Raw genomic sequence first — 22,755 nt, forward strand, 5'->3', positions numbered from 1 at the left:
GCCAGGAAGCTGAATCCACGTTCCATTCCAGAGGGAGAGGCTGTGAGGAGGAGGAGGAGGTGAGAAGAGCTACAGGCTAAGAGGAAATGTCATGTCCTGCTCACAGCTTTGATGGCCCTTGTCCCTGTCCCACAGGAAGGTGGTGAGGAGGGCCAGCCTTTCGGACAGGACAAACCTTTACAGGAAGGAGTGTGAGAAGGAGGCCATGGTGTGGCAGCAGCTGGGGGCAGCAGAAGAAGGAAGAAACTCGGGTCTCATTGGAGAAATTGGGGAGACTCGGTCTGACCAGGAGAATACAGACCCTGTAAGGAATCTCTTCTCTTTCATGGGGTCACTGAGGAGGGCTGCTGCTGCAGCTTCAGTCACAGTGGGTGGAAGGTGGCTGAAAAATTTGTAGACCTCATCCACCAGGTATAAGCAAAAGACCAAATTCTCATTTGGTATAAACTGGGATGTCCCACTCAAGTGGAAAGCCTGTTCTGGATGTACAGCTGCATACGTAGTTTTGAGATAAAAATGAACCAGGATGCTCCATAAAAATAGTGTCTGCCTTTCATTCTAAAGCCCACAAGCTGGTAAGCACAAAAGCATTGTAAACATGCTTTGCAGTGACTTGTTTTTAATTAAGTCATTGTCATTTTATGTAGATAAACATATTTTTGTGTGTTTGTGGGGCCTTCAGAGTTAAGGTTCCATGTCATGATTGGGTCTCACAGTATTAGTGGGGGAATTCAATGTTTGTGCTGCAGCACCTGTCTGGTAGAAAGGCTGAGTGTGAGCAGACTTAGAAGGTTGTCACAGGGATGAACCCTGCTATGGGGAATGGTAGAAAATGCTCTTTCATGTCTCACTGTTACAGAACTCAGTGCTGGAGAACTCCTCCCTCCTCCCGGAGCTAGCGAACAAAAGCACCCAGTGTGACACCGAGATCCCTCTCCAGAATGGACTGATGGCATCTGCCAGCCCTTACCAGTACACCTTTTCCAACGGGGACATTTGGAGCATGCACCCCGAGCCCGACAGCAACCCTGGGCACGTTCTGCCCTACAGCAGCCCCGGGCTGCCCGAGGCACCGCAGCTCTGGGGCACCTACAAGGAGCACAACCACCAAACGCTGTCGGAGCTGAAGAGGCAGCGAGCTGCAGCCAAGCTGCTCCAGCACCCCTTCCTCAGCACCCACTTCAGCACTGGCATGGCAGGAGTTGCTGAGAACGTGGCCGAGGCCAAGTCGCACTTAATGGAATCCAGGACTTCTCCCTACGGCTCCAATGGGACCTCGGTGTATTACACAGTGTCCAGTGGGGATCCGCCCCTCTTGAAATTCAAAGCTCCCATGGAGGAAATGGAAGAGAAGGTGCATGGGTGCTGCAGGATTTCCTAGTCTGGTCTGTGTCTCACCCCAGAGTGGACAGCAGATGTGGGTTGGATCTATCACAGTGGCCAGGTTGTTTGCATTTCAAAGGGAGAATTTGGTTATGGACATCCTGACTGTGGCAGCCTTGTTCATCTCAAATTGTACTTTACCCTGCCAATTACTTCCATTGCAGCTGGATGAGTAATGCAGGTGGAGCAAGGCTCTTAGGAGGATGCACATCAATGTGATGTCAAAAGAGTCTCCTGAGTCTTGCTCCCTGGGGAAGAAGGTATGGTGTGCTGCCTCCCCATCCTTGGGAAGCCATGAGATGCCTTGGAACAAAGAAAGGATCTGAATTCAAATCTTTGTGTCTGAGCCTCTTGCTGTAAGTCACTGAGCAGCTGGAAGGTGACAGTTCAGACCTGTGTTGTCACTCTTGGGGGCTGCACATATCCAGCCCCCACATGAAGTTTGCAAGAGTGGACAGAACTGTTTTCCACACAGCTGGATCCAGCACTTCCTGGGCTGGAGCAACAAGCAAGCACAGATGCTGCACCTAGGAAGTTTGCAAGGTGTTACCTCCTTGCAGTGACAGCTCACCATCACAAACTGTGCACTGGCTGGGTCCTGTTCTGCTCTGTCAGCTCGTCACTGCAGACTGCCATCAGGTTTGAAGCAGAACTTTCCCTGGAACAGGCTTCACTCAATAGGCTTTAAAACTGATGTTGCAATAAAGGGGCCCTGGCAATAGAATTTTACTGCAATAAAATACTGACAAAGGTCTATATTGGATAAGTAATTTAAAAAACTTATTTGTACTATTTAGACTCCTAATTTGTTAAAACTGAAAAGACTTTTGTTGATCTCACTTTCCTATTGATTCTGTTTGTTTACTCTGTATGCTCAACACAGATAGTAGGGGCAATATGCTTTGTGTTCTGATTTTTTCTGGATTTCCAGAACCACAGGGCTCAGGAGGGATGGGAAGGAAAGGCTTGCCAACACTAACCCAGGAAGGCCATGAAAGCATTTCTAATCCCATAGATGTGAATGACACTTGCATGAACCTGCAGTCTTTGGCTGAGAAATAACTGTGACCCTTGCTGTGGTAGCTGAACACTGCAGCAGGACAGGAGATGTTTTGTTCTGTTTTCCAGCTCCCTTGCTGAAGCTGTCAGCAGTGGGTAGCAGCTGGCAGAGGAAGGTTTAAATGCCTCTGTGTCTGGGGGAGTTGCCTGACACTTAACAAAGCCTCTGTGCTGTAGAGCAGCTGCAGTGCCAACACTGTCTTGGTGGAGTTCATGTGAGCTCTGACAGACACTGGCACGGGGTCACCTGGGGGTTTGGCACTGGCTTTGCAGCGAGTTCAGGCTTTGTGTACCTGGGGGAGGTGAGAGGAGAGTGTGGGGCAGCTCTGAGGAACTGGCCACACTTCAGTTGTATCTCAGAAATAACTGTAAATCTCTAATTCCTCTGCACAGGGGAGCTGTCACACACATAACTGTTTGCCTGCATGAATATGTGTCTTCTTGGGCAGCTTAAATTCCAAATACTGAAGACATGAACCTGTTTGGGTCTCTGTAAGCCTCAGTGGATTAAATCCAGCTCATGTAGTTGTGCTTCAGCCAAGCAAGAGCAAATGCACCTTCCACCCATTTTCCTTTTATCTGGCACCTGTTGGACACCGATATTCCCTTTCACATGTACTCTCCCTCTGTGGGGATCCTCACAGCCTTAACTTTTTTCTAGGCTATAAAAAGTTGACTGAGGCTGCCAGTGACTGTTAAGTGCTACCCTCTGCCCCCCATCAAATCCCCCAGTGCTGGGGCTGGATACATTCCCATGCAGGGCTCTGGGCTCCTCAAGGCAGCAGAGGTGGCTGTTGTGTGTCACCACCACTGCCACACTGTGCAGGTGACACCTTTGGACCTGGGAGGTACCAAGCTGACAATTCAATGGTTTGAATTGTAAGCAGATAGAATTCTCTTTCCTCTCCAGTTTCGGGTGCAAACTAGAAAGTGGTAGCAGTTGATCTGGTTCACTTAAAACCCCAGTTCTGCTACAGGCAGAGCTTGAAGCATTCAGGGAAGTTGGGCTCCCTCCATTGTTGAAACATAAGCTAATTATAGAACTAGGAAATGCTTCTCGTGCTTGACCTTAAGGGATTTTTAAAGTCATTCTCTAGTAGTAAGAGGATGATTTGGTAACTGGAAAGACTTTACTGCATCTGTGTGTGGTTGACAGTGGAACTTCTGATTACCTTGAGTAAATTATTCTGGGATAACACCAAGCGTGGCCTGGCTGTTGTTCAGAACAGGGGAGATGATTCTTTCAGGTGCCTCTCTTCTCCCATGGTGGTGAGGTTTGTCTCTCCACATCCATCCTGATGAGATTTCTGAACTCTAACAAATTTTGGTGCCGCTATCTACTAGGTTGTGTATGGTGCAAAATCTGGGCCCAGATGTTGCCTTCCCTCCCAGCAAAGGAGGAGTAGGGCCCTTTCCCTTCTCAGAGCAACTTTGTGCTAGCAAGTGTATTGAACCCTGCCTGATTCCAAGGAAATGAAAAGGAGATCACTGAATGCAATAGTGTAAAGTAGTTGGAGGCTTCTTTTCACTGAGAGCTATTAATGGGTTAAAACTGCAGGAAACCAGTCCATTTTAGATAAACAGCTTTTTGGCTTCCATTGGTATTTCACATAAATAAAACTCTGGGAACTCATCATCCTAGCTCGGAATCCAGTGGTGTCTGATCAAATGTAATCCATTCTTAATCAGACAGGTGAGTTATTAATGGCAAGAGGCAGTAATGGATAAATCTTGCAGGATATATTTCACAGCCCTGCCAAATATTTACCTGCCACTGGCTTTGGGCTGAAGCTGCACCAGGGTGTGAGCTGGAAGGCTATTGAAGAATAGCCTGGACTGGATTCATGCTTCTGTGTGGTGACATTTGGGATATAATGGTCACTGCCTGTGCAGCACTGGCAGGGCTGTTGGTTGTAGGTCTGGGATGAGGGATTCTGTAAGGTGGATAATTAACTTGCTTCTGGTGGACTATTTTGTGGAGAAAAACAGGCTTTTGGGGGAATAAAAACACAGATTCTGTACATGGGCATTGTAGCAGCCTACCTCCAGGAATAACACTTTTCACTGTAAAATTTAGCAGTGTTACAACAATAGTGGGGGTTTGGTATCTGTGTGTTTTAAAGGCCATCCCAGAGGAAAGCTCTGAGGTACAGAGCAGAGGGCACTTGGCAGTTTCATTGGATCTTAATATGGCTGAAAATCTGTAAAACCTAGAAATCATGTTGTGACTGGCACGTCTTAGTTTATTAGAGAAGCATTTGAGGTTTTTATGATTTACTGAATAGTTTTAAGATCAATAAATATCTTATTACAGATTCAAGGCCAGATTAGAGTCCCAGTTCAGTTACCAGTGAGCCAAAGGTTGAAGTTGTTCATAGAGACTGTGCAAAGATCTGAGGATGTGAATGTACTGACAGGTCTGTTGCAGGCAGAGCTGCATGAGAATAACCCTTCCTTTTCCTCACATTTTCCTGTGTGCTGAATTTTTACTGTTTCTCGTGGTTGATGAGAGCAGTTTTACATTCCATGTTGAAAGAAATGTGTTAGATAAAGAAAAAGGTGTCTTTCAAAACAATGTCTCTACTTTGGTGGGCTCAGCACTGAAATGTTAGATAAGGGCTTAAGTCCCATTGCTGGGATCTGTTTGAAATCAGACCTGGATCTGTGTTTCACATACCACATGATGTGATTTCAGCCCATTAAATTTCACTTCTTTGGTGCTCCTGAATCTTAAAACCCTCCAGTTTTGGGAAGAACTGAGTCTAGCTGATGTGATTCTGTGCCATCTTGGAGGTGTGGTTGAAGAACCACCTGGATGAGGAACTCCTGGTAGGGAAGGAGAAGAGCATGGCAGGGCAATAGCAATAATGACTCAGTGCAATACTCAGTGGAGGCAGTGAATTCTTGAGTTTATTGAGCAGAATCTTATTTCATGGGGTTGAAATCCCTTAAAAGCTCCCAAATGACATTATAACTTCTGCCTAGTGTCTTTTTTCTTCAGTCTTGGAGCTCTGATTACCCCCATCATCCCTGCTGGAAGTAAATCAGTTACCATGGAAAGGGGAATATCCTGAGAAGGCAATAGCACTGGTCTCCAGTGAGCCATGGATGAACTGTCTGTCTGCTGGGAGGTTTCTCCCTACACCTGGGTTATTTCTGTGCCTTATACTTGCTAAAGGTAACTCGTCTCTGGAAGGTTTGTGGTGACTATACAGTTCTTGCTGATCTTTAACTTGGAGACTTTTGCCAGGGGATCACAGTCCAGAGCATGCCAGATTGTGACATTATTCTTTGCTCTTTCAATTTCTCTCATGATTGCCACTTCTCTCTTCCTAAATACACAGAAAGGAAATGCACAGGAGCTTCATTGTATTTTAACAAATCACATTGACTGCTTTGGTGTGTCAGTTCTCTACAGGCAGAATCCAGAACATGCTTGCGGCAGCAAGGTCTCATCCCTTACACCAGAACACATTTACATTTTTTGGTTTGTTTTGCTGTGCGACAGAACAGTTCCCCCTGGTTGTTCTTCACCTTTATTCTCTTTTCATGTTGGCCAAACTGCCGATGGACTTCTCAGTTCCCTCACACAATTCAAGTACCACTGGGCTCTCTGGGCAACATCTGCCATGGCACAATTATGACCTAGAACATTTTGCTGTATTTCAACCACGGAAGCTGTAGCAGAGGAGGCTCTGCTCAAGATACCTGTTCCCAAAGCCACACCAATGCAATGATCTCCACCCACAGCTGGAGGGGACACACGGGTTTTTAAACAGTGCAGATGCAGCCTTAGCATTGCCACCACCATGTCTTCAGCCTTTAGATTGCAGTGTGAGGTTGCAGGAGTATGGATAAGCCTGGTACAGGACAGTAAGAGATGATGGCAAGCCTTCTGCAATAACTCGTAATTCCATTGATCAGTAGTAAACCATGTACAGATAAAACTTGATGAAATGTATTTTATGTGAAGAAAAAAAAATAATGTAAGAACTGTATATTGTATTAGCAGCTTTGTGTATAAAATGGCATTTTGGCAATCAGAGTCTAATATATTTAAAACTTTTTTTAAAAAAGGATATTTGATATTGTATGGAATTGACTTTATTGCTACTGTAAGTATGAAGATGGTTTCTTAACATGTTGAAGCAATGCATAAAATCTTAAACTTTATGTAAAACTCATGCCAAAAGCGTATGTTTGACAGTATTAGCACCTGACTCAGTGTCTTTAATAGAGAGATTGAATTTTTTAATTTAAAAATTATATTAAATTTCTTTAATAATACAAACATGCCACTGAGGGTTTTTTTTGTTTGTTTGGTTGGTTGGTTTGAGTTTTGGCACTCTGTTATATTTCTCTGCCTCTCAGCTGTCTACAACCGGGGGAGATCTAGAGGAATAAATCTAGGCAGTGGGTGGGTGTAACTTTTGGTTTCAAATGCAGATCTCAGGAAGCGTTTGGTCAATGCTCTCAGGGCCATGGTGGCATTCTTGGTGCTGCCCTGTGCATGGCCAGAAATTGGACTTTGATGAGTCTTGGGGATCCCTTCCAGCACGGAATATTCCGTGATTCTGTGAAGTGGCAGCAGTTGGAGCTGGAGACAAGCTGGACAGCCAAACCTGTGCCTGCCTTCCATGGGAGCGTTCAAGGCTTTAGCTCCAGCATTTGTTAGCACGCGGCTGTACGAGTGCCCTTCTCAGAGGGGTTGGATTCTGTTCAGGGCAAAAGCCCCGCGATCCCTGCCCGTCCCCTTAAGGGCAGCGGGGCTCGGGCAGGGCTGTCCCCGGCCGGGAGCTCCATTGAAGGGCAGCGGGGCTCGGGAAGGGCTGTCCTGGCTCCATTGAAGGCCGGGAGGGCTCCAGCAGGGCAGTCCCGGCTCCACTGAAGGGCAGGAGGGCTCGGGCAGGGCTGTCCCGGCTCCACTGGAGGCTGGCAGGGCTGTCCCCAGCCGGGAGCTCCATTGAAGGGCAGCAGGGCTGTCCCCAGCCGGGATCTCCGTCCCGGTCCCGCCCGGCGGAGGCGGTGCCCTCCTGCCGGAGCCAACGGCGGCGCGGGGCGGGGAAGGCTCCTCCAGCGGCGGCCGCGCTGTTTGGATTCAAACTCTGCACAAAGCGATCCCGGCGGGCTCGGAGCCGCGCTCCGGCCATGGCCAACGCGTCGCAGTGTCTGGAGGAGGGCTCGGGGCGCTGGCCGCCGCCGGCCGGGCCGTACAGCGAGGCGCAGCGGCTGGCGCTGGAGGAGCTGGTGGCGGGCGGCCCCGAGGCGCTGCGCGCTTTCCTGCGGCGGGAGCAGCTGCCGCCCTTCCTGTCGGAGCCCGAGGTGCAGGACATCGCTCGGGCCGCGCTGCCGGGCCCGGAGCCGGCGGCCGAGCCGTCGGCCGGAGCCTCGCTGGACGCCTCGTCGCTCACCTACTTCCCCGAGCGCTCGGAGCTGGAGCCGCCCGCGCTGGAGCTGGGCTGGCCGGGCTTCGCCAGCGGCGCCTTCCGCGGGCTGACGCGGGTGGAGGCGCATTTCCAGCCCGGCTGCGGGGACAGCATCTACGGCTGCAAGGAGGCGGTGCGGCGCCAGATCCGCTCCGCCCGGCAGGTGAGTGAGTGAGTATGAGTGAGAGTGAGTGAGTGAGCGAGTGAGTGAGTGTGAGTGCCCGAGGAGCTCCCTTCCTTTCCCTGCCCTGTCCTGCCCTGCCCGGGGTCCTTCTCCCCTGGGTCTGCGAGCGCATCAAGAATCGGCACCGCTGCGTGTCGCCATGGGGCACCGTGCAAAGCCAAGTGGCTTTAAAACCCTTGTCGAGCAGACAGCGTCGTTAAGGAGGACAAGCTCGAAAATGCAGAAAAAGTGGCACTCTGCTGCATCTGCGAGCCCTCCCTTTCCCGGGTGCTCTGGGTGATCCAGCATAGCCGCTGGATCCAGCTGTCCCTGCTTTCAGGGAACAAAAGGTCTCCTATTCAAGAGTCCCCACCTCTGCCACACAGGTGCGCTTGCAGAAACTTCCTTTAAAGGTGTGACACAGAAAAAGCCTCTTCTATAAGAGAAGGGTACCTATAAATATAACACCGTGACTGTATTTTCCTTCCTTAGCTCGCTAAGTGACGTACAGAACTGCTTTTGACAGGACTTTCTCCCTACAGGAGTGAACGCTTTTGTTCTGACGCACACTATGGCTTGAAAACCACGTGGCGTAGGAACTTGTAACTGTTCCCTGTAACTCATTGCATTCCCGGAGTTTATAGCCTGCAACTGTAATCCCAGCCGGGAACCACCCTTCTCCTTAGCAGCCATTCCATTGGCTCAGCTAAAATTTAAATGTGTAGCTTCCTTTTTGGGTGGCCAGATGAAGCAACCTCTGTCTCTTTGTGTAACGTGCACGGCACACCCTGAATCAACAACCGAGCTTAGGCTCTACTCCCTTGCGAGGGCAGGAGCTTAGGGAGTGTGCGAGGATGACATGAACGACGGGCTCCTTGCCAGAAACGGTCCCAGAGGAAGCTCTGTTCTCAAACAATCCCTACAGGTATATGAGACCAGTCTGGTAACTCGAGTGAACACCATAAAGGCATTCATTCCCCCCCAAAAGCTGTACTTGTTTGTAATATTGTTCTTGCAGCATCCTGGCAAACACCTTCTCTCACTCTGAGCCAAGAGCAAGGCAAGCTGCTCTTGCCCTGTTTGTGGCTGTGCCTGATCCAGGGAGAATTTTGGTGGAGATAAATGAGCATTTTTGACACACTAAGATTTACTGAATGTCAGATTCCATGTGATACTTCTCAATAATTTCTGAGTTCCTCAAGTTAATGTGAAGACTGGGAAAACTCCAGATGCAGCATAATTTCTTCCCTAATTAATGCACTCAAATGCAGTTAGTTCAAGTGAGTGCTGTGATCTTGTCCTTGCTATCCTGAATGGATGACTGGAGAAAAAGTTTCTCTCTCTTTCCTCTAAACATTTTGGGCAAAACTGTATTTCTTTTTCAGCTGCTAATTCTGGGACTAGAACTCAAACGTGCTGTGAATTGAGCTGTCATCTGAAGGCATCATTGTTCCCAAGGATTTAGTGTGAATTGTTTTGTTTTCAGGGTGGTTTTCTCACTTGTCTGGTCTTGTCAAAAGCATCTTATTGGTTTTTAATCTTCTTCAACACTTATACAAGTGATTGAGTGGCAAGAAACTCAGAACACACACAAGAAGCACCAACATAAAGTAACTTTATCTCGAAATACCCATGTGCTTGTGCATGTTATATGACAGAACTCAGCCAAACAGAACCAATGCCTTAGGGAGCAGGAGAGAAGTGGGAATGCAGAGCTCAGCCCGTTCCTGTGGGAAAGGTTTCCTCTGAGTACAGGCTGTGCCACACACAGAGCAGCTGTGTTGCATGCTTATACACCTTGGGTGTGCTGTAGCAGCCTCCATCTGATAAGAGCATGTGCCAGGTACCCACACTGGTTGCATTCTCATTGTTCTTTATGCTGGTTTAATAGAAAAGTGGAAAATTCAGTCATAGAGCTGAATCCTTTATATCTTTGTGTCCCTACACAGAAGTGGTTTGGGAGGGTGAAAACTCGAGCACCAAATCAGTGTGTGAGGTGGCTCTGAATTAGCTGGAGAGATGGTTCATAAATGTGATATTCCCGTTTTAGGATTTGCCTTTTTGAAAGAACTGTTGGGTGAGTGGAGGGACTTCCTGTGAAGGTAAGGGATATAAACTCAGTAAGACCAGGAAGAGTCTGGAAATCAGCTGGAGTTTGTGAGCTCTGACAGCAAGGAGGCCATTTGAGCTAATTCTCCTGTAGCTGCTTGAAACACTGGGAGAACAGGTGTGGAGATGGTTTATCTTGAGATTTGTCAGATTCTGCTGTGATTGCTTCCCCAGCCTAGCCACACTACAGGGGGTTGTGTAGGAAAGGAGAATGTGAAGGTGTACAAAAGCAGCAGACAGAGGAATAACCTCTTCAGGCCTATGCTTTGCATGCTGGGGCACAATGAATTTACAGGAGTGTTGTGGGAATATAGAAATCTTTTAGAGCTTGCTAGAGCCTGTGCAGCAGGACAAGGAAATGCATGAGGCCCTGATGATAACAGCAAGAGAAAATGGTTTGGGGAGGCAGTGGTCTTGTGTAAAATAAGTCCCTTGAGTAAGTGGTGTGGCTTTCCTTGCAGGTGATTGCCCTTGTGATGGATTCCTTCACAGATATTGAGATCTTCAGTGACCTTCAGGATGCCTATAACAACCGCCAAGTCCCTGTCTACATCCTCCTTGACCAGGACTCTGTACCCCATTTCTTGGAAATGTGCAACAATTTGGGAGTTTGTCCTGAGCAGGAAAGTGTAAGTACTAAAGGGGTCTGTGTGGTTTGTTTTTATTTTTGTGGTGCAGTGTATGCATATCAAAGAAGCCTTTCCATAAAGCATCAGACTGCCCTGAAAGGCCAAAGCAACCTGTCTGCTGCCCATATGTAGGAGCTACAACCCTGATGTGTACCAGCCCCATTTGCTGTGTGCACTGGGATCCCTATCCTGAGGATGCAGCAATTTTCAGGGATTTAATTTTGCAATGTTTAAATAGTTTTATTCTTTGGCTCAAGGAATTGCTTGCTAAGCAAAACAGAAACGTGGGAAGCTGAAGGGTGGTACAGCTCTGGTACCATCTGCTTTCTTTCCTAATACTTTCTTTTAAGAGGGTTTGGGTGATGTGAGCCAGGTGATTTGCTTACTGCTGTGAATATAAATGGACATGGCTGTGTTATGGCTTGGATAGGCTTATGTTCAGTGCAGTAAGTTTCTCTGGAGAGGGAAAAGCACTCCTGCCTTCCTGTGCAGTAACTAATTGGAACTGACTGTTGTCACCTAATCTAACAGCAATTTAGCACTGTGTGACTAAAAATACTCATACACAGACTGTATAAAAAAGTTCATTTCATTCCTATCTTCCATACTGTGCTTAGCTGCTTTTAAGTAAAATTGCTAATCAAAAGCTTTTGGAAGTTAACTTAAATTTGATGGCACTTTTTTCCTTTCTTTTCTGAACCAGATGATGAGAGTTCGAACTCTCACAGGGAGCACGTACTACATGAGGTCAGGTGCCAAAATTGTTGGGAAAGCCAAGGAGAAGTTCATGTTAATTGATGGCATTAGAGTGGCAACAGGCTCCTACAGGCAAGTATTGGGGGTCTTCTGGTGCCCAGTGAAGCTGTAGAAATGGGGATTTGCTGCAAAAGGATGCATTAATTTTGCTGTTTGCCCTGTGTTAATGAGTGCCAATGGCACATGGACTAGCTGAGTCCAAGTGGGGCTGACACCAATCTGAAAACACCTTTGGAAAACTGGTTTACTCAACTTTTGGCCATGGCTAAATAGAGTTCTTTCTGCAGAAATTAATACCCTGTTGACTTCTTCCCTTACCTTCATTTTTAAGCTGAGTCTTGCTGTCTGTAGCTGCACTGTTGAAATGCATTGGAGATTAACTGTGAGGCTTGGTTTGTTTTCAACAGTTTCACATGGTCTGATGGGAAGCTGAACAGCAGCAACTTGCTGGTGTTGTCAGGTCAAGTGGTTGAACACTTTGACCTCCAGTTCAGGATTCTTTATGCCCAGTCACTGCCCATCAGCCCAAAGCGACCGTCCAGCTGCAGGAACAGTGGCATGTTTGATCACCTGCTGACCAGAACAGAATCCTCCAAAGAATATACTGTGGAAGGCAACTTGAGAGCAGAATTTGCCAGACTGTCTAGCACGCCAAAGAAATTGCTGGAAAAAGCAGATCAAACTGAATATACTCCTTCAGGAAAGCTTTGCAACCTGCAGCTTTCTTGCCTGTGTGAAGAGGAGTCGTTCAGCAATCAAGTGGGCACAGTGGAACAGAGAAGTGCATCAACTCAAACTGGCCCATGGGAAGAGATGGCAGCTGTGACCAAATGCAATGCAGCCACTCAGGCCAGCACTGCCACAGCAGACAGTGGCACTCAGGCTTCTGTCATGGCCAGAGGGACGGGCACTCAGACATCCATTTTGCTGAAGACTGCAGTGACACAGACAAAGGAAGAGGAGGGCACAGAAACACCCCTCCTTCCCAGAAAGTTTTCAAAAGAAGAGTATTTTCTGTCTTCAAAGGCCGTATCCAGCTCTAGTCTGCAATCATTGTCTTCATCATCATCCCAGTGCTCTCTTGCAAGCTCTACAGGCTCAATATCCTCTCTCCGCTCCTTTGATTATTCCAGTAGTCACAGGGCACAGTATTTCCAAAAACTGCACAAAGAGAGGCAGTTCCACTACTCGACCATCAGGTCGAAGCTGAGCCACATGGTGGCCATCCTGTCCCGGCGGGGCCGTGTCCCTGCCACCTACCTGAGCCAGGTCCCTGCCGGGGGCAGCCTGAAGCAGAGGCGCGACATCAGCGCCAGCCTGCACAGCCTGCGCCACGCCTCGCTCTATTCCCTCAGTAAATGATTCCTGCCCTGACCACACACCACGCAAAGCCCGGGCTCAAGTTGCTGTCACTTTGTACCTAAAATTCTTCCATTTCTGTCCAGCACTTTTATTTCTTTGATACTTTTTTAATACACCACTCTCCAGCACTTTGTTTAAGAGTATGCAATGTAAGTGATGAAAAAGAGACATTATATAGTAACAACTTAGAGGTTCCTCTTGTATGGATTAGAGGTGAAGATCATTTTAATTTTGGGTATTTAACTTCAAAACGGAACTTGTTACTGCTTTCCAGGATTGCTAATGCCCTGGTTTTAATTTATGTAAACTTGGAAAAATCTGAGTCAGACTGAACTTGCTCAGAGTAGCTTTGGAGATCTATGTTATATCAAGGAATTATATTATATCAAAGAATTATATTATATCAAGGAATTCTCAATCTTTTTTTTTCAATACTGACTTTTATTTCTACTTTATCTTTGACAGGAGAGGAATCAGCTTTTACAAAGAGCCATGAAGCTGATTTTATTCTAACTTCTGTGATACATATGTTACTCTTCCACTCAAGTTGCAAAGAGGGTTGAAACAGTTGCAGGTTATCTTCAACTGTATTATTTTTCCTTTGTTTAAGCCTCCTGAAACAGAATGAGCTAACTATCCCTCTGGTTTGATCATGCTCAGGTGCCTTTGTTTAGAGATATATAAATAGATGTGTGTGTGTGTGTGTGTGTGTGTTTGTGTTTGTGTTTCCTTCTTTGCAGTGGGCTCCAAGGCGAGACAATCACTGAGGGCATGTGACAAAGCCCCTGTTCAAAAGTAAACTGACAAATGCACTACAGAATGTTATGGGTTATGTTGGGTAATGTTAATTTACAAGTAACTCTAGGAAATAAATAAACATTTTTCTCTTTTTAACTTTGCTGTCTGAAATACTCTTTCCTGCTCATAATTTTTTCACTACTAACTTGGTTTGAGGAGCTGAAGTGCCACTCTAGTTTTTGAAGATACTTCCAATACTGAGTGGACCTGATGTTTGGTTGCTTTGCAAAGCCTTTTTGTGACTGTTTGCAGATTTCTGTGCATGTCTGTTCTTGCTGGGTCTCTTACCTGAGCAGTCTCTCCCTGAGATCTGGCCTGTACTGTTGTTCTTTAGACCTGATCTCAGTACTTCAGTGACCAACCACACTGAATTCTGCCAAATCAAATCAGAGTCTGGGTTATGTATTTTTTTATTCAGGAGCATGTGTGTCCAGTAGATGGCACATTTCAGCTGTTAGCTCGAATATTGAATGAATGAATGAATGAATAGAAATATCCATAACTCAAAAAGGCTGCAAGTGTTGAAAGTATCTAACTTTGGAATTTCTGTCTGAAATCTCTAAGGACAATGAGGCTTAGCTACTTTTATTGCTTGGATTTCTAAGCAGTCACTCCTTCACTAAAGGTGGAGGTGGCGAGAAAAGTTCTGTCTGCACTTGTTCAAAATGATAAGGTACTTTATTGCTTGATTTGTGGATCTGGAACACTGGCACCAAACCAAGCTGCATGGAGGGAGCCAAGATTACACCTTCAAAGCCAATATCGAGTTGTATTTTTAAGAGCCCAAGTCCTGCAGTTCTTGAATGTATGTAAAATTACCTTGTTTGTTCTATGTGTTTTTTGACTTTATTATGCCGTGCAGCTGTTAAGGTACTCTAACAGGAACAAGAAACAGTTTACAAATAAACTCCTTTTTGCCTTGGGGGCTTTCACCCGATCATCGCTGAGCTTTGCTTTCTGTTTATTTGGCATTTTAAATCGGGGTGACTAAGTCACTTCGTCGCCGCTTGGTCCTTTCCGGCTGGGGCCATTTGCCCTCTCCAAATTTTGGAGCAGCCTTTTGATGCGGGCTGGGCTGATCTTCCTCCTTCGAGGCTGGCGCTTCCCTGGGCGTGGGGAAGGCTGCGGGCTGTGCCACCCGTGACTGTGCCGTGGGCGAGCGGCCGGGAGGAGCGGAGCCGGGCGGGGAAGGAGCAGGAGCGCTATAAAGAGCCGGGGCAGCGCCGGGGCGCTCCGGCCATGGCCAACGCGTCGCAGTGTCTGGAGGAGGGCTCGGGGCGCTGGCCGCCGCCGGCCGGGCCGTACAGCGAGGCGCAGCGGCTGGCGCTGGAGGAGCTGGTGGCGGGCGGCCCCGAGGCGCTGCGCGCTTTCCTGCGGCGGGAGCAGCTGCCGCCCTTCCTGTCGGAGCCCGAGGTGCAGGACATCGCTCGGGCCGCGCTGCCGCCCGCCGCGGGCCCGGAGCCGGCGGCCGAGCCGTCGGCCGGAGCCTCGCTGGACGCCTCGTCGCTCACCTACTTCCCCGAGCGCTCGGAGCTGGAGCCGCCCGCGCTGGAGCTGGGCTGGCCGGGCTTCGCCAGCGGCGCCTTCCGCGGGCTGACGCGGGTGGAGGCGCATTTCCAGCCCGGCTGCGGGGACAGCATCTACGGCTGCAAGGAGGCGGTGCGGCGCCAGATCCGCTCCGCCCGGCAGGTGAGTGAGTGAGTGAGTGTGAGAGTGAGTGAGTGAGTGAGTGAGAGTGAGAGAAAGTGAGAGAGAGTGAGTGAGTGAGTGAGTGAGTATGAGTGAGTGTGAGTGATTGCCCGCGGAGCGTCCGCTCCCGCTGCGCGGCTTCCCGGGGCCGCCTCGTCCTTTCCCGCTTACTCTTACATACTCTTACTTACATACTCTTCCGTTTTTAATTACTCTGCTGTTTCGTATTGCTTCATGTCTTTTCCGCCCTCTTTTGTAGTTATTTTTTAATCGGGTTCATCATTTGCCGGCTTTTTCCACTCCCACAGTGCTGAAAACCGGGTCCAGGCTCTCAGGGTGCCGCTGAATTCTCTCGGATTTGGCACCCGGAGTGCCCATTCCCGGCTCTCTGAAAGAGTCGTTGCTTCCCCATCCTACAGAGGATCCACGGCAAATTCTGGGGTTCAGATCATGGGGGAGATCTGCGGGGATAGGAGCTGGCTCTCAAGGGATGTTTTACTCAGATCTTGACTTGAAATATGAGAATCTGAATAGTAAGGTGAAGATGAACCTGACTTTTATCTCAAACAGAGAGCTGAGATATAAAGAGCAGTCAGACACTGGTGGTTTTGGGTTTTCTTACTGTTTCTTTTTATATTTGAAATGTTGGAAGATGGGAAAACTGTAGTATTGGAAGTAAGCTCAACTTTTTCTTCTGGCAATGCTTTTGAGGAAAAGTCATCTGTTCTCAAGAAAACAACCTCCTGCTTAGGAAGAGATCAAATTTGCCCAACATAGGGCAAAACCAGGGGTCTAGTTCTATCTCAGGGTGAGGAAGAATACTCTTTATCACAGAAGACTGTACCATGTTCCATAACCACCTGAAAAAAAAAGGCAGGAGGGAATATTTAATTTGAAACTCAAATTTCTCATGTGCTATCTCTTTTGCAATGCTGTGGAAACAGCCTAATGGTTTCTTCTGAAACTCATTTTAGATGATTGCCCTGGTTATGGATTTCTTCACAGACACTGATATCTTCACAGACCTCTTGGAAGCCTGTAGCCAACGGCAAGTTAAAGTGTATATCCTTCTAGATCAGTCTTCATTTTCCCATTTTCTAAAAATGTGCAAGGATCTGGGAGTTGACCTTGAGCAGGAAAAGGTGAGCCTTGTCATATTTATAGGGATAGGGAACTGATCATCTTATGGCTGTAATCTTTAAGCTGTGAAGTGAAGAAATTATTATACTTGCTGCCACAACTTAAAACGGGTGTTATGTAGCTCCAGCTCTATCTTGGAAGATTTAACTATTCCTACATAAGATAGTAATTAATAGAAAATCTGAAACCTTTGTAATTGGATGTCACAGCTGCTTTCTGAGCACAAATACTAATTGAAAGTTCAAGGAAATGCAGGAGGAATGTCCAACTCCTAAAGCATGACTGGAGTTGCTTGGGCTTGTCGAGACTTTGAAGGATGAGAGAGAAGCAGGTTCTCAGGAGTCTGTGGAATTTGGATCCTGATGATTAGGTGACAGGAATTTTCACAGTCCCATTCTGCACGGTCAGTTTATGGGTTTGCCCCTAAATGTCACCTCTTTGCCTACAAAATCCTCACTTTGTTCCCTGTGGGTGACTCTTGTGCCAGTGCACAGTTCATCAGGGATGGCTGTTGCTGTGTTACTCCTTTAATGCAATCACTGAACTTTGCAGTGCACCTGACTCTTGCTGTGTCATTAACAGTTGATGAGGGTTCGGATTATCACGGGGCGCACGTACTGCACCAGGTCGGGCACCAAAATCATTGGAAAAGTCCGTGAAAAGTTCATGTTGATTGATGGCATTAGAGTGACCACAGGCTCCTACAGGCAAGTGCCAATTTCTTTCTCTTGCTTTACATGATTTCTCTCCATAGAAAGGAAAACTGATCAGATTTTATGACCAACTTTTATCCTTAAAAGCACCCACTGCTCATCAGTTGGGTTGTAAGAACAACATAACTAAATGTGATGAAGGAGAATTTCCAGTGAATACTTTCTTTACTGATTATTTGGAATTAACTCATAATTTTCTCACCCTTCCTTTGCTAGTTTCACGTGGACAGATGGGAAGCTGAACAGCAGTAACATTTTGATCCTGTCAGGCCCTGCAGTTGCACACTTTGACCTGGAATTTCGGATTCTTCATTCACGGTCAAAGCCTATCAACCTCAAAGAGTTTTCTAGCAGCAAGAAGAACAGGGTGTGGGACCAGCTGTTCAGGATAACAGTGGCTTCCAGAGACATGACCAGGGAACACTTCCTGAGAATGGAATTTTTGTATCTGAGAGCATTTGTAGGAGATCTGAAGAGGAAGAGGAGCTGGCTGCACGCCTCCAGGGAGGCCCTGTACAGCCCAAATAACACGCTGCACACCTCTCCCCCGCTGACTAAGAGGAATGGCTCCCTGGTTATGAGGCCACACTGGATCATAGAGAGATGAACTGCATGTCCATGCAGAGCAAGCAGCAGAAACTCAGGAACCACGTCCGTCCATCCCTGCCCAGCACTGTCCTGCAGTGTGTTTGTGAGGGCAGCTGGGAAAGAAACCTCAGACTGAGAGAAAGTGAGACTGGAATTGTGGCTTTGTTTGAAGAATACTATACAGCCATTATTACTTCTACTACTACATTATGACTTCTACTATTCTGTTAAATTTTCATTTCTCAACCTGTTCATGCATGTTTTAAACTTATGGGTTGGCATGGGTTGGCAGTGTCATAGCTCAGTAGCTCAACCCTTTTTTTTTTTTTTTTTTGTTTAGAAATCTAGGTATTGAAATTCATATTGCGTGAAAGTCTGTTCCAAGATGAAAGCAGGCTCTGAAATCAGTCTTGGTCTTGTACAAACTCTCCTCCAACTGGTTCATGACACAAACCAGGAGTAACCCTAATCTAGAAACCAGTAGGTCAGTACCACACTACTACTCCTCCAATGTTACATTTTCTTCATACAAAGCTATGCTGGCAGGCAGAATGAGCTAATGTGTCAGCAAACAAGGCTTTAGTGTGACTGAATTTCAAATGGCGTTTATATTAGACTGCTTGGGTTGTTGGACATCATGCAATAAATGTGTGAGTGAAAATATTCTAAAGGACCAATTCCTTGGCATTACCAGACAGACTTTGTGTTATCTTTGTGGCTGCTGCTGCTGTCTGGTTGTGTGGGAAAAGCTGAGTAGATCTGAAATCTGTGAAGCTGCTGCCTCTTCACAGAAGTCCTAATTTCACCAGAAATGCAATGACACAGAAGTCAGTGGCAGAACCATTTTTAAGGTCTCTTGGAAGCTCAATTTTATATTATTATTTTTTAATCCATTCATTTCTAGAGGGAAAAAAATCACCCTCAAAAGAATAAGCTATCCTCACAAACAGCTGCACATTGAGGCACTGAAGTTACAGCAGCCTGCCAATGCAGATACTCATTAGCCAAAACAAAGGTTTATCATTTCTCAATTTATCTTGTGGCTCTTCTACTACAAAATACTCAGATATGTGCTTGTGTGAGTGTCTTGTGGGTTCTGGGCTTCAGAGGGGAAGGTTAAAACTTGGCAGAGGAATTTCACGTGGGTTTCAGCTAAACAGCAGCAAGGTGACATTAAACTGGACAGATGGAGCTTGCAGAAATGTACATTGCAAAAATGTACTGATTAGTATGCAGCTAATCTGGGCCCTCTTTCTTCTGCACTGACAATCATGGAAATGTAATCACTCTGGCTCTCCTAATCTGTAAATATTCAATAGTTCATAGCTTTGTACTATTAACTTCCATCCAGATGTAAAGAAGTTTGAAAGATGTATTTTTATTCTTAGCTCTATTTTCCATAAAGGCAAACCCCATACAATGTTGGACTCTATGCAAAATACTGTTTGTGCAAGTCTTATTTTCATAATAATTATCTGTATATATTTTCTCAAGCATAACTTCTCCACTTGCTATTCATCTCATTACTTTAATAGGCAGCTCTTTCCATGTGGGATTTTTTCTCAACGATTACTAATATATTGATGATACAAAATACTGTGAGTTGTGTTTATTTTTGATAGTGTGGACTCAGTATCAAAAGTACATTGAAACATATACTTAGAACGTTAAAGAACATCTTAATTATAACTTAATAACCTCTTTTACATGTGGTTACTCAGCATAACAGGGAGGTAGAGTGTTGTGAGGTACAGTTTGTGTTAATCACCATAACTGCACTGCTAGTGTGGGAGGTTATAAGAATATAAGATGTGATTAGATTTTTACTTTCCCATAAGCATGAATATATGACAGTATTACTAAACTTACTAGAAACAGTTTGGGCTTTCAATTTTTTATATTTCCTTTAGCTTCTACTTAATTAACTCAAAGCCTACATTAAGTTTGATTCAATATTAACTTCCATGGGCTTTCATGGCTGTGTTTGTAGTTTAAACAGGCTGTAAGCAGCCTGTGGTGGGGCACAGCTGTATCTATTCACTATTAGTGTGATAATTTTCTTTTTTGTCCTTTATACCTTGCCTGGTGTAAAGTGCAGCAGCTGTGGAGGCATCCTTCACTGGAGAGGGAATCAGCTCTAATTAATTAATTAATGAGCAGGGACTTTCCGGCAGTGATCTTTCGACCTCGTTAAATGCTCCCCCAGGTGACCACAGAAGGGGTTGGGTTGGAAAAGACCTTAAAGCTGATCTCATCCCAACCACTGCCATGAGCAGGGACACATTTCACTATCCCAGGTTGCTCCAAGCCTCAACTTGGCCATGGACACTGCCAGGGATCCAGGGACAGCCCCAGCTTCTGTGCCAGAAAATAAGGTGCAAACCTGATGCCAGTTTGCACCTTATTCCCTTATAGTCCACTGCTCCTCGGCCAGCCACTGCCAAGCCACCCACTGCACTGCAGTTTGCTGGGCAGTGCCTGTTCCTAAGTGCTAACAGGAACTCCGGGGTCTCTCGGCTGCAGATCTTTGCCTTGTGAGGGAAGAAAGGCAGAGAGAATGTGAAAAATGCCAATCACTTGTTTTTTAAAATTTTAAAAGTTTAACAGTAATAAAATGATAAAAAAAGTGATACAATTAGAGTAATAATAATTTGGACAATTAGGATTAGGACAGTATGAGACAATAGAAACAAAGAGTTACAGATGTCCAGGTACCTTTTTCTGGGCAGCATAAGCCCGAAAAGGGACCCACGTTAACAGAGGATTAACCCTTAAAAACAACAGCCTGTTGCATATTCATACATGATGCATAAATTCCATTCAAACACATGATTCTGTCTGGTCAGTGTCAATTTATAATCCTAACGGCGTCTTCATGGCTGAGCGAGGCAGGACGAAGTTCGTTTCTAGTGATAATGCAGCAATAAATTCTCTGTCTCTGAAAGATTTAGGTGTCCTGTGGCTGCTATCTCAGTGTGAGTCCTTTCTTCAGGAAAAAACAGTATCCTACATAACATAGTTTCTATTTTAACATTTTGTTATGACCTAAAACTATATTTAACACGCTACTTAAGAAAATTAACACAGCATTACTTTCTAACACAACACATATAATATTCATTTGAATATTTGCGAGCAGCCAATCATAAAATACGCATTTTTCACGGGAAGAAGGGCGGATCTGCCATGGGCCAAAACCTTCGGGCACTACGCGTGAGGGGAGGGCCCGGGGGGGTGCGGTCTCCATGGCAACGCGGGCCGCGTCACGTGGGAGCCGCTTCCGGCCGCCCTCTCACCCCAAGATGGCGGCGCCCGTGGGGCCGGTGAAGTTTTGGAAGCCGGGTGAGGGATGTGGGGGTGCGGGATGTGGGGGTGCGGGATGTGGCGGTGCGGGGCACGGAGCCCCGCCGCGGGCTGCCCGCGGTGAGGGGTGCGGGGAATGGAGCATGGAGCCCTGCTGGCTGTGGTGAGGGGTGAGGGGGACAGAGCTCCGAGCTGGCTGGCCGTGGTGAGGGGTGCGGCGCTGCCACCCTCGGCTCTTTGGGGTCGCTGGCGCGTTTGCAGTGAAGGGCAGCAAGGCTGTGAAAGGATTCGAGAATGTGTCTTATGGGGAGCGGCAGCTGGGTTTGCTTCGTCTCCAGAAGAGGAGGATTAGGGGTGACCTCATCGCTCCCTACAACTCCCTGACAGGAGGCTGTGCTGAGCTGGTCCCTTCTGCCGTCAGAGAACCGGGGAAATAGCCTTAAACTGAGACTCGGCATTAGCTATTATATTTTTTCCATTAGGTATTATAATTTTTTATTTCACTGTTCAGGTGGTCAGGCATTGGAATAATTTCCCGGGGAGGTGATGGAGTCACCCATCCCTGAGGGTTTTTAAGAGGCGTCAGAGTGCGGTGCTGGGTGATTTAGGGATTACAGTGGTGGTGCAGGGGTGATGGTTGGGCTTGATGATGGTGAAGGTCTTTTCCAACCTTGATGATTCCACGAGGGCAGCGGGGAAATGGCTTCCCTGCCAATGGAAATGTTCCCTCCCTGCCGAAGCCCAGGGGGTGTTTGTGGCTCCCCTGGGTGCTGCCCGGTATGGGGTGGCAGGGGAGGGGATGGAGGGGGGTGGTTTGTAGGGTGGGTGTGCTGCCCTTTGCCGGGGTCTCCAGGGGATGTAAAGAGTGCAGGGGGATCCCAAGGAATTCTGAGGGAGGAGCAAAATCCTGGCCATGGGTGGGAATAACCGTGGTTAACACCGGGGAAACCAGCTCCGAGAGAAGCACCTTGGAAATAATGTTGATAATTGTTGATTTGTGGTAGAACTGCTTGGCAGCTCTGAAAAGGAGTAACCTTTCAACAGTGGGAGAAGTGCAAGCAAGGAAATCCTACAAAACAGAGGAATCCTCCTCTTTGCTCTCAGACTTTCCTGATTGAATCTGCAGCTGGAGATGATCCATTCTGTTACTGAGATGAGGTTTTGTCTCTAGTTCCCTTGTGTGATTCCACAGTTTCAGTTGTCAGTAGCTTTGTGATAATTTGCAGCAGGAATAAATCAAGTTTCAGTTCCTGAGGTGAATTCAGAGCTGAAGTGAGGGGCATATCCTTTGTTTATTGTTAGGTAATATTTCAATTGCTTTCACAGAAATCTTGTTTGGTTTTTTTTTAAATGCTGCCACCCATGATTCCTACTTGTACGAAACATATTTCTTTTGGCTGTATTGTGATGCACCAGGCAGATGTGTGTTGTTCCAGTTAAAATTCACTCCTGTTGTGTAGGCTCAGAAGGTCCTGGTGTCAGTGTCTCAGAGGAGAGGCAGAGCCCTGCTGAGAGCAGCGCTGTCACTGTCATCTACAACCCTTATGCTTCCCTCTCCATTGAACAGCAAAGGCAAAAGCTGCCTGTTTTTAAGGTACAGGAGTTCTTTTTGATGTATTAAATGTGTTGTATGATGC

General features: G+C 46.8%; 4 protein-coding genes across 6 annotated transcripts in view; all 4 read left to right on the forward strand.

The window, feature by feature from the left end:
• Positions 1–6,735, forward strand: part of PPP1R16B (protein phosphatase 1 regulatory subunit 16B) — a 63,980-nt gene extending 57,245 nt beyond the window's left edge. For both annotated transcript variants that reach the window (XM_071446698.1, XM_071446699.1), the window contains exons 10-11: positions 136–304; positions 860–6,735. In XM_071446698.1, the coding sequence (XP_071302799.1) occupies positions 136–304; positions 860–1,381 (691 nt within the window). In that variant the 3' untranslated portion in view covers positions 1,382–6,735. The remainder of the gene's footprint in view (positions 1–135; positions 305–859) is intronic.
• Positions 6,736–7,558: 823 nt separating this feature from the next.
• LOC139599371 (protein FAM83D-B-like) lies at positions 7,559–14,547 on the forward strand. Its single transcript, XM_071446617.1, has 4 exons — positions 7,559–8,031; positions 10,602–10,769; positions 11,473–11,597; positions 11,933–14,547. The coding sequence occupies exons 1-4, from the start codon at positions 7,591–7,593 to the stop codon at positions 12,885–12,887; spliced, it is 1,689 nt and encodes a 562-aa protein (XP_071302718.1). The 5' UTR covers positions 7,559–7,590; the 3' UTR covers positions 12,888–14,547.
• Positions 14,548–14,742: 195 nt separating this feature from the next.
• Positions 14,743–19,488, forward strand: LOC139599539 (protein FAM83D-B-like). The gene is made up of 4 exons (XM_071446853.1): positions 14,743–15,374; positions 16,349–16,516; positions 17,097–17,221; positions 17,444–19,488. The coding sequence occupies exons 1-4, from the start codon at positions 14,925–14,927 to the stop codon at positions 17,832–17,834; spliced, it is 1,134 nt and encodes a 377-aa protein (XP_071302954.1). The 5' UTR covers positions 14,743–14,924; the 3' UTR covers positions 17,835–19,488.
• Positions 19,489–21,028: 1,540 nt separating this feature from the next.
• Positions 21,029–22,755, forward strand: part of DHX35 (DEAH-box helicase 35) — a 29,889-nt gene continuing 28,162 nt past the window's right edge. For both annotated transcript variants that reach the window (XM_071446704.1, XM_071446705.1), the window contains exons 1-2: positions 21,029–21,157; positions 22,579–22,712. In XM_071446704.1, coding sequence (XP_071302805.1) covers positions 21,061–21,157; positions 22,579–22,712 — 231 coding nt within the window. In that variant the 5' untranslated portion in view covers positions 21,029–21,060. The remainder of the gene's footprint in view (positions 21,158–22,578; positions 22,713–22,755) is intronic.

The sequence above is a fragment of the Agelaius tricolor genome, unplaced genomic scaffold (genome assembly GCF_023055355.1).
Source record: "Agelaius tricolor isolate 1412-34295 unplaced genomic scaffold, bAgeTri1.0.p SCAF_23, whole genome shotgun sequence".
Classification (NCBI taxonomy): domain Eukaryota; kingdom Metazoa; phylum Chordata; class Aves; order Passeriformes; family Icteridae; genus Agelaius; species Agelaius tricolor.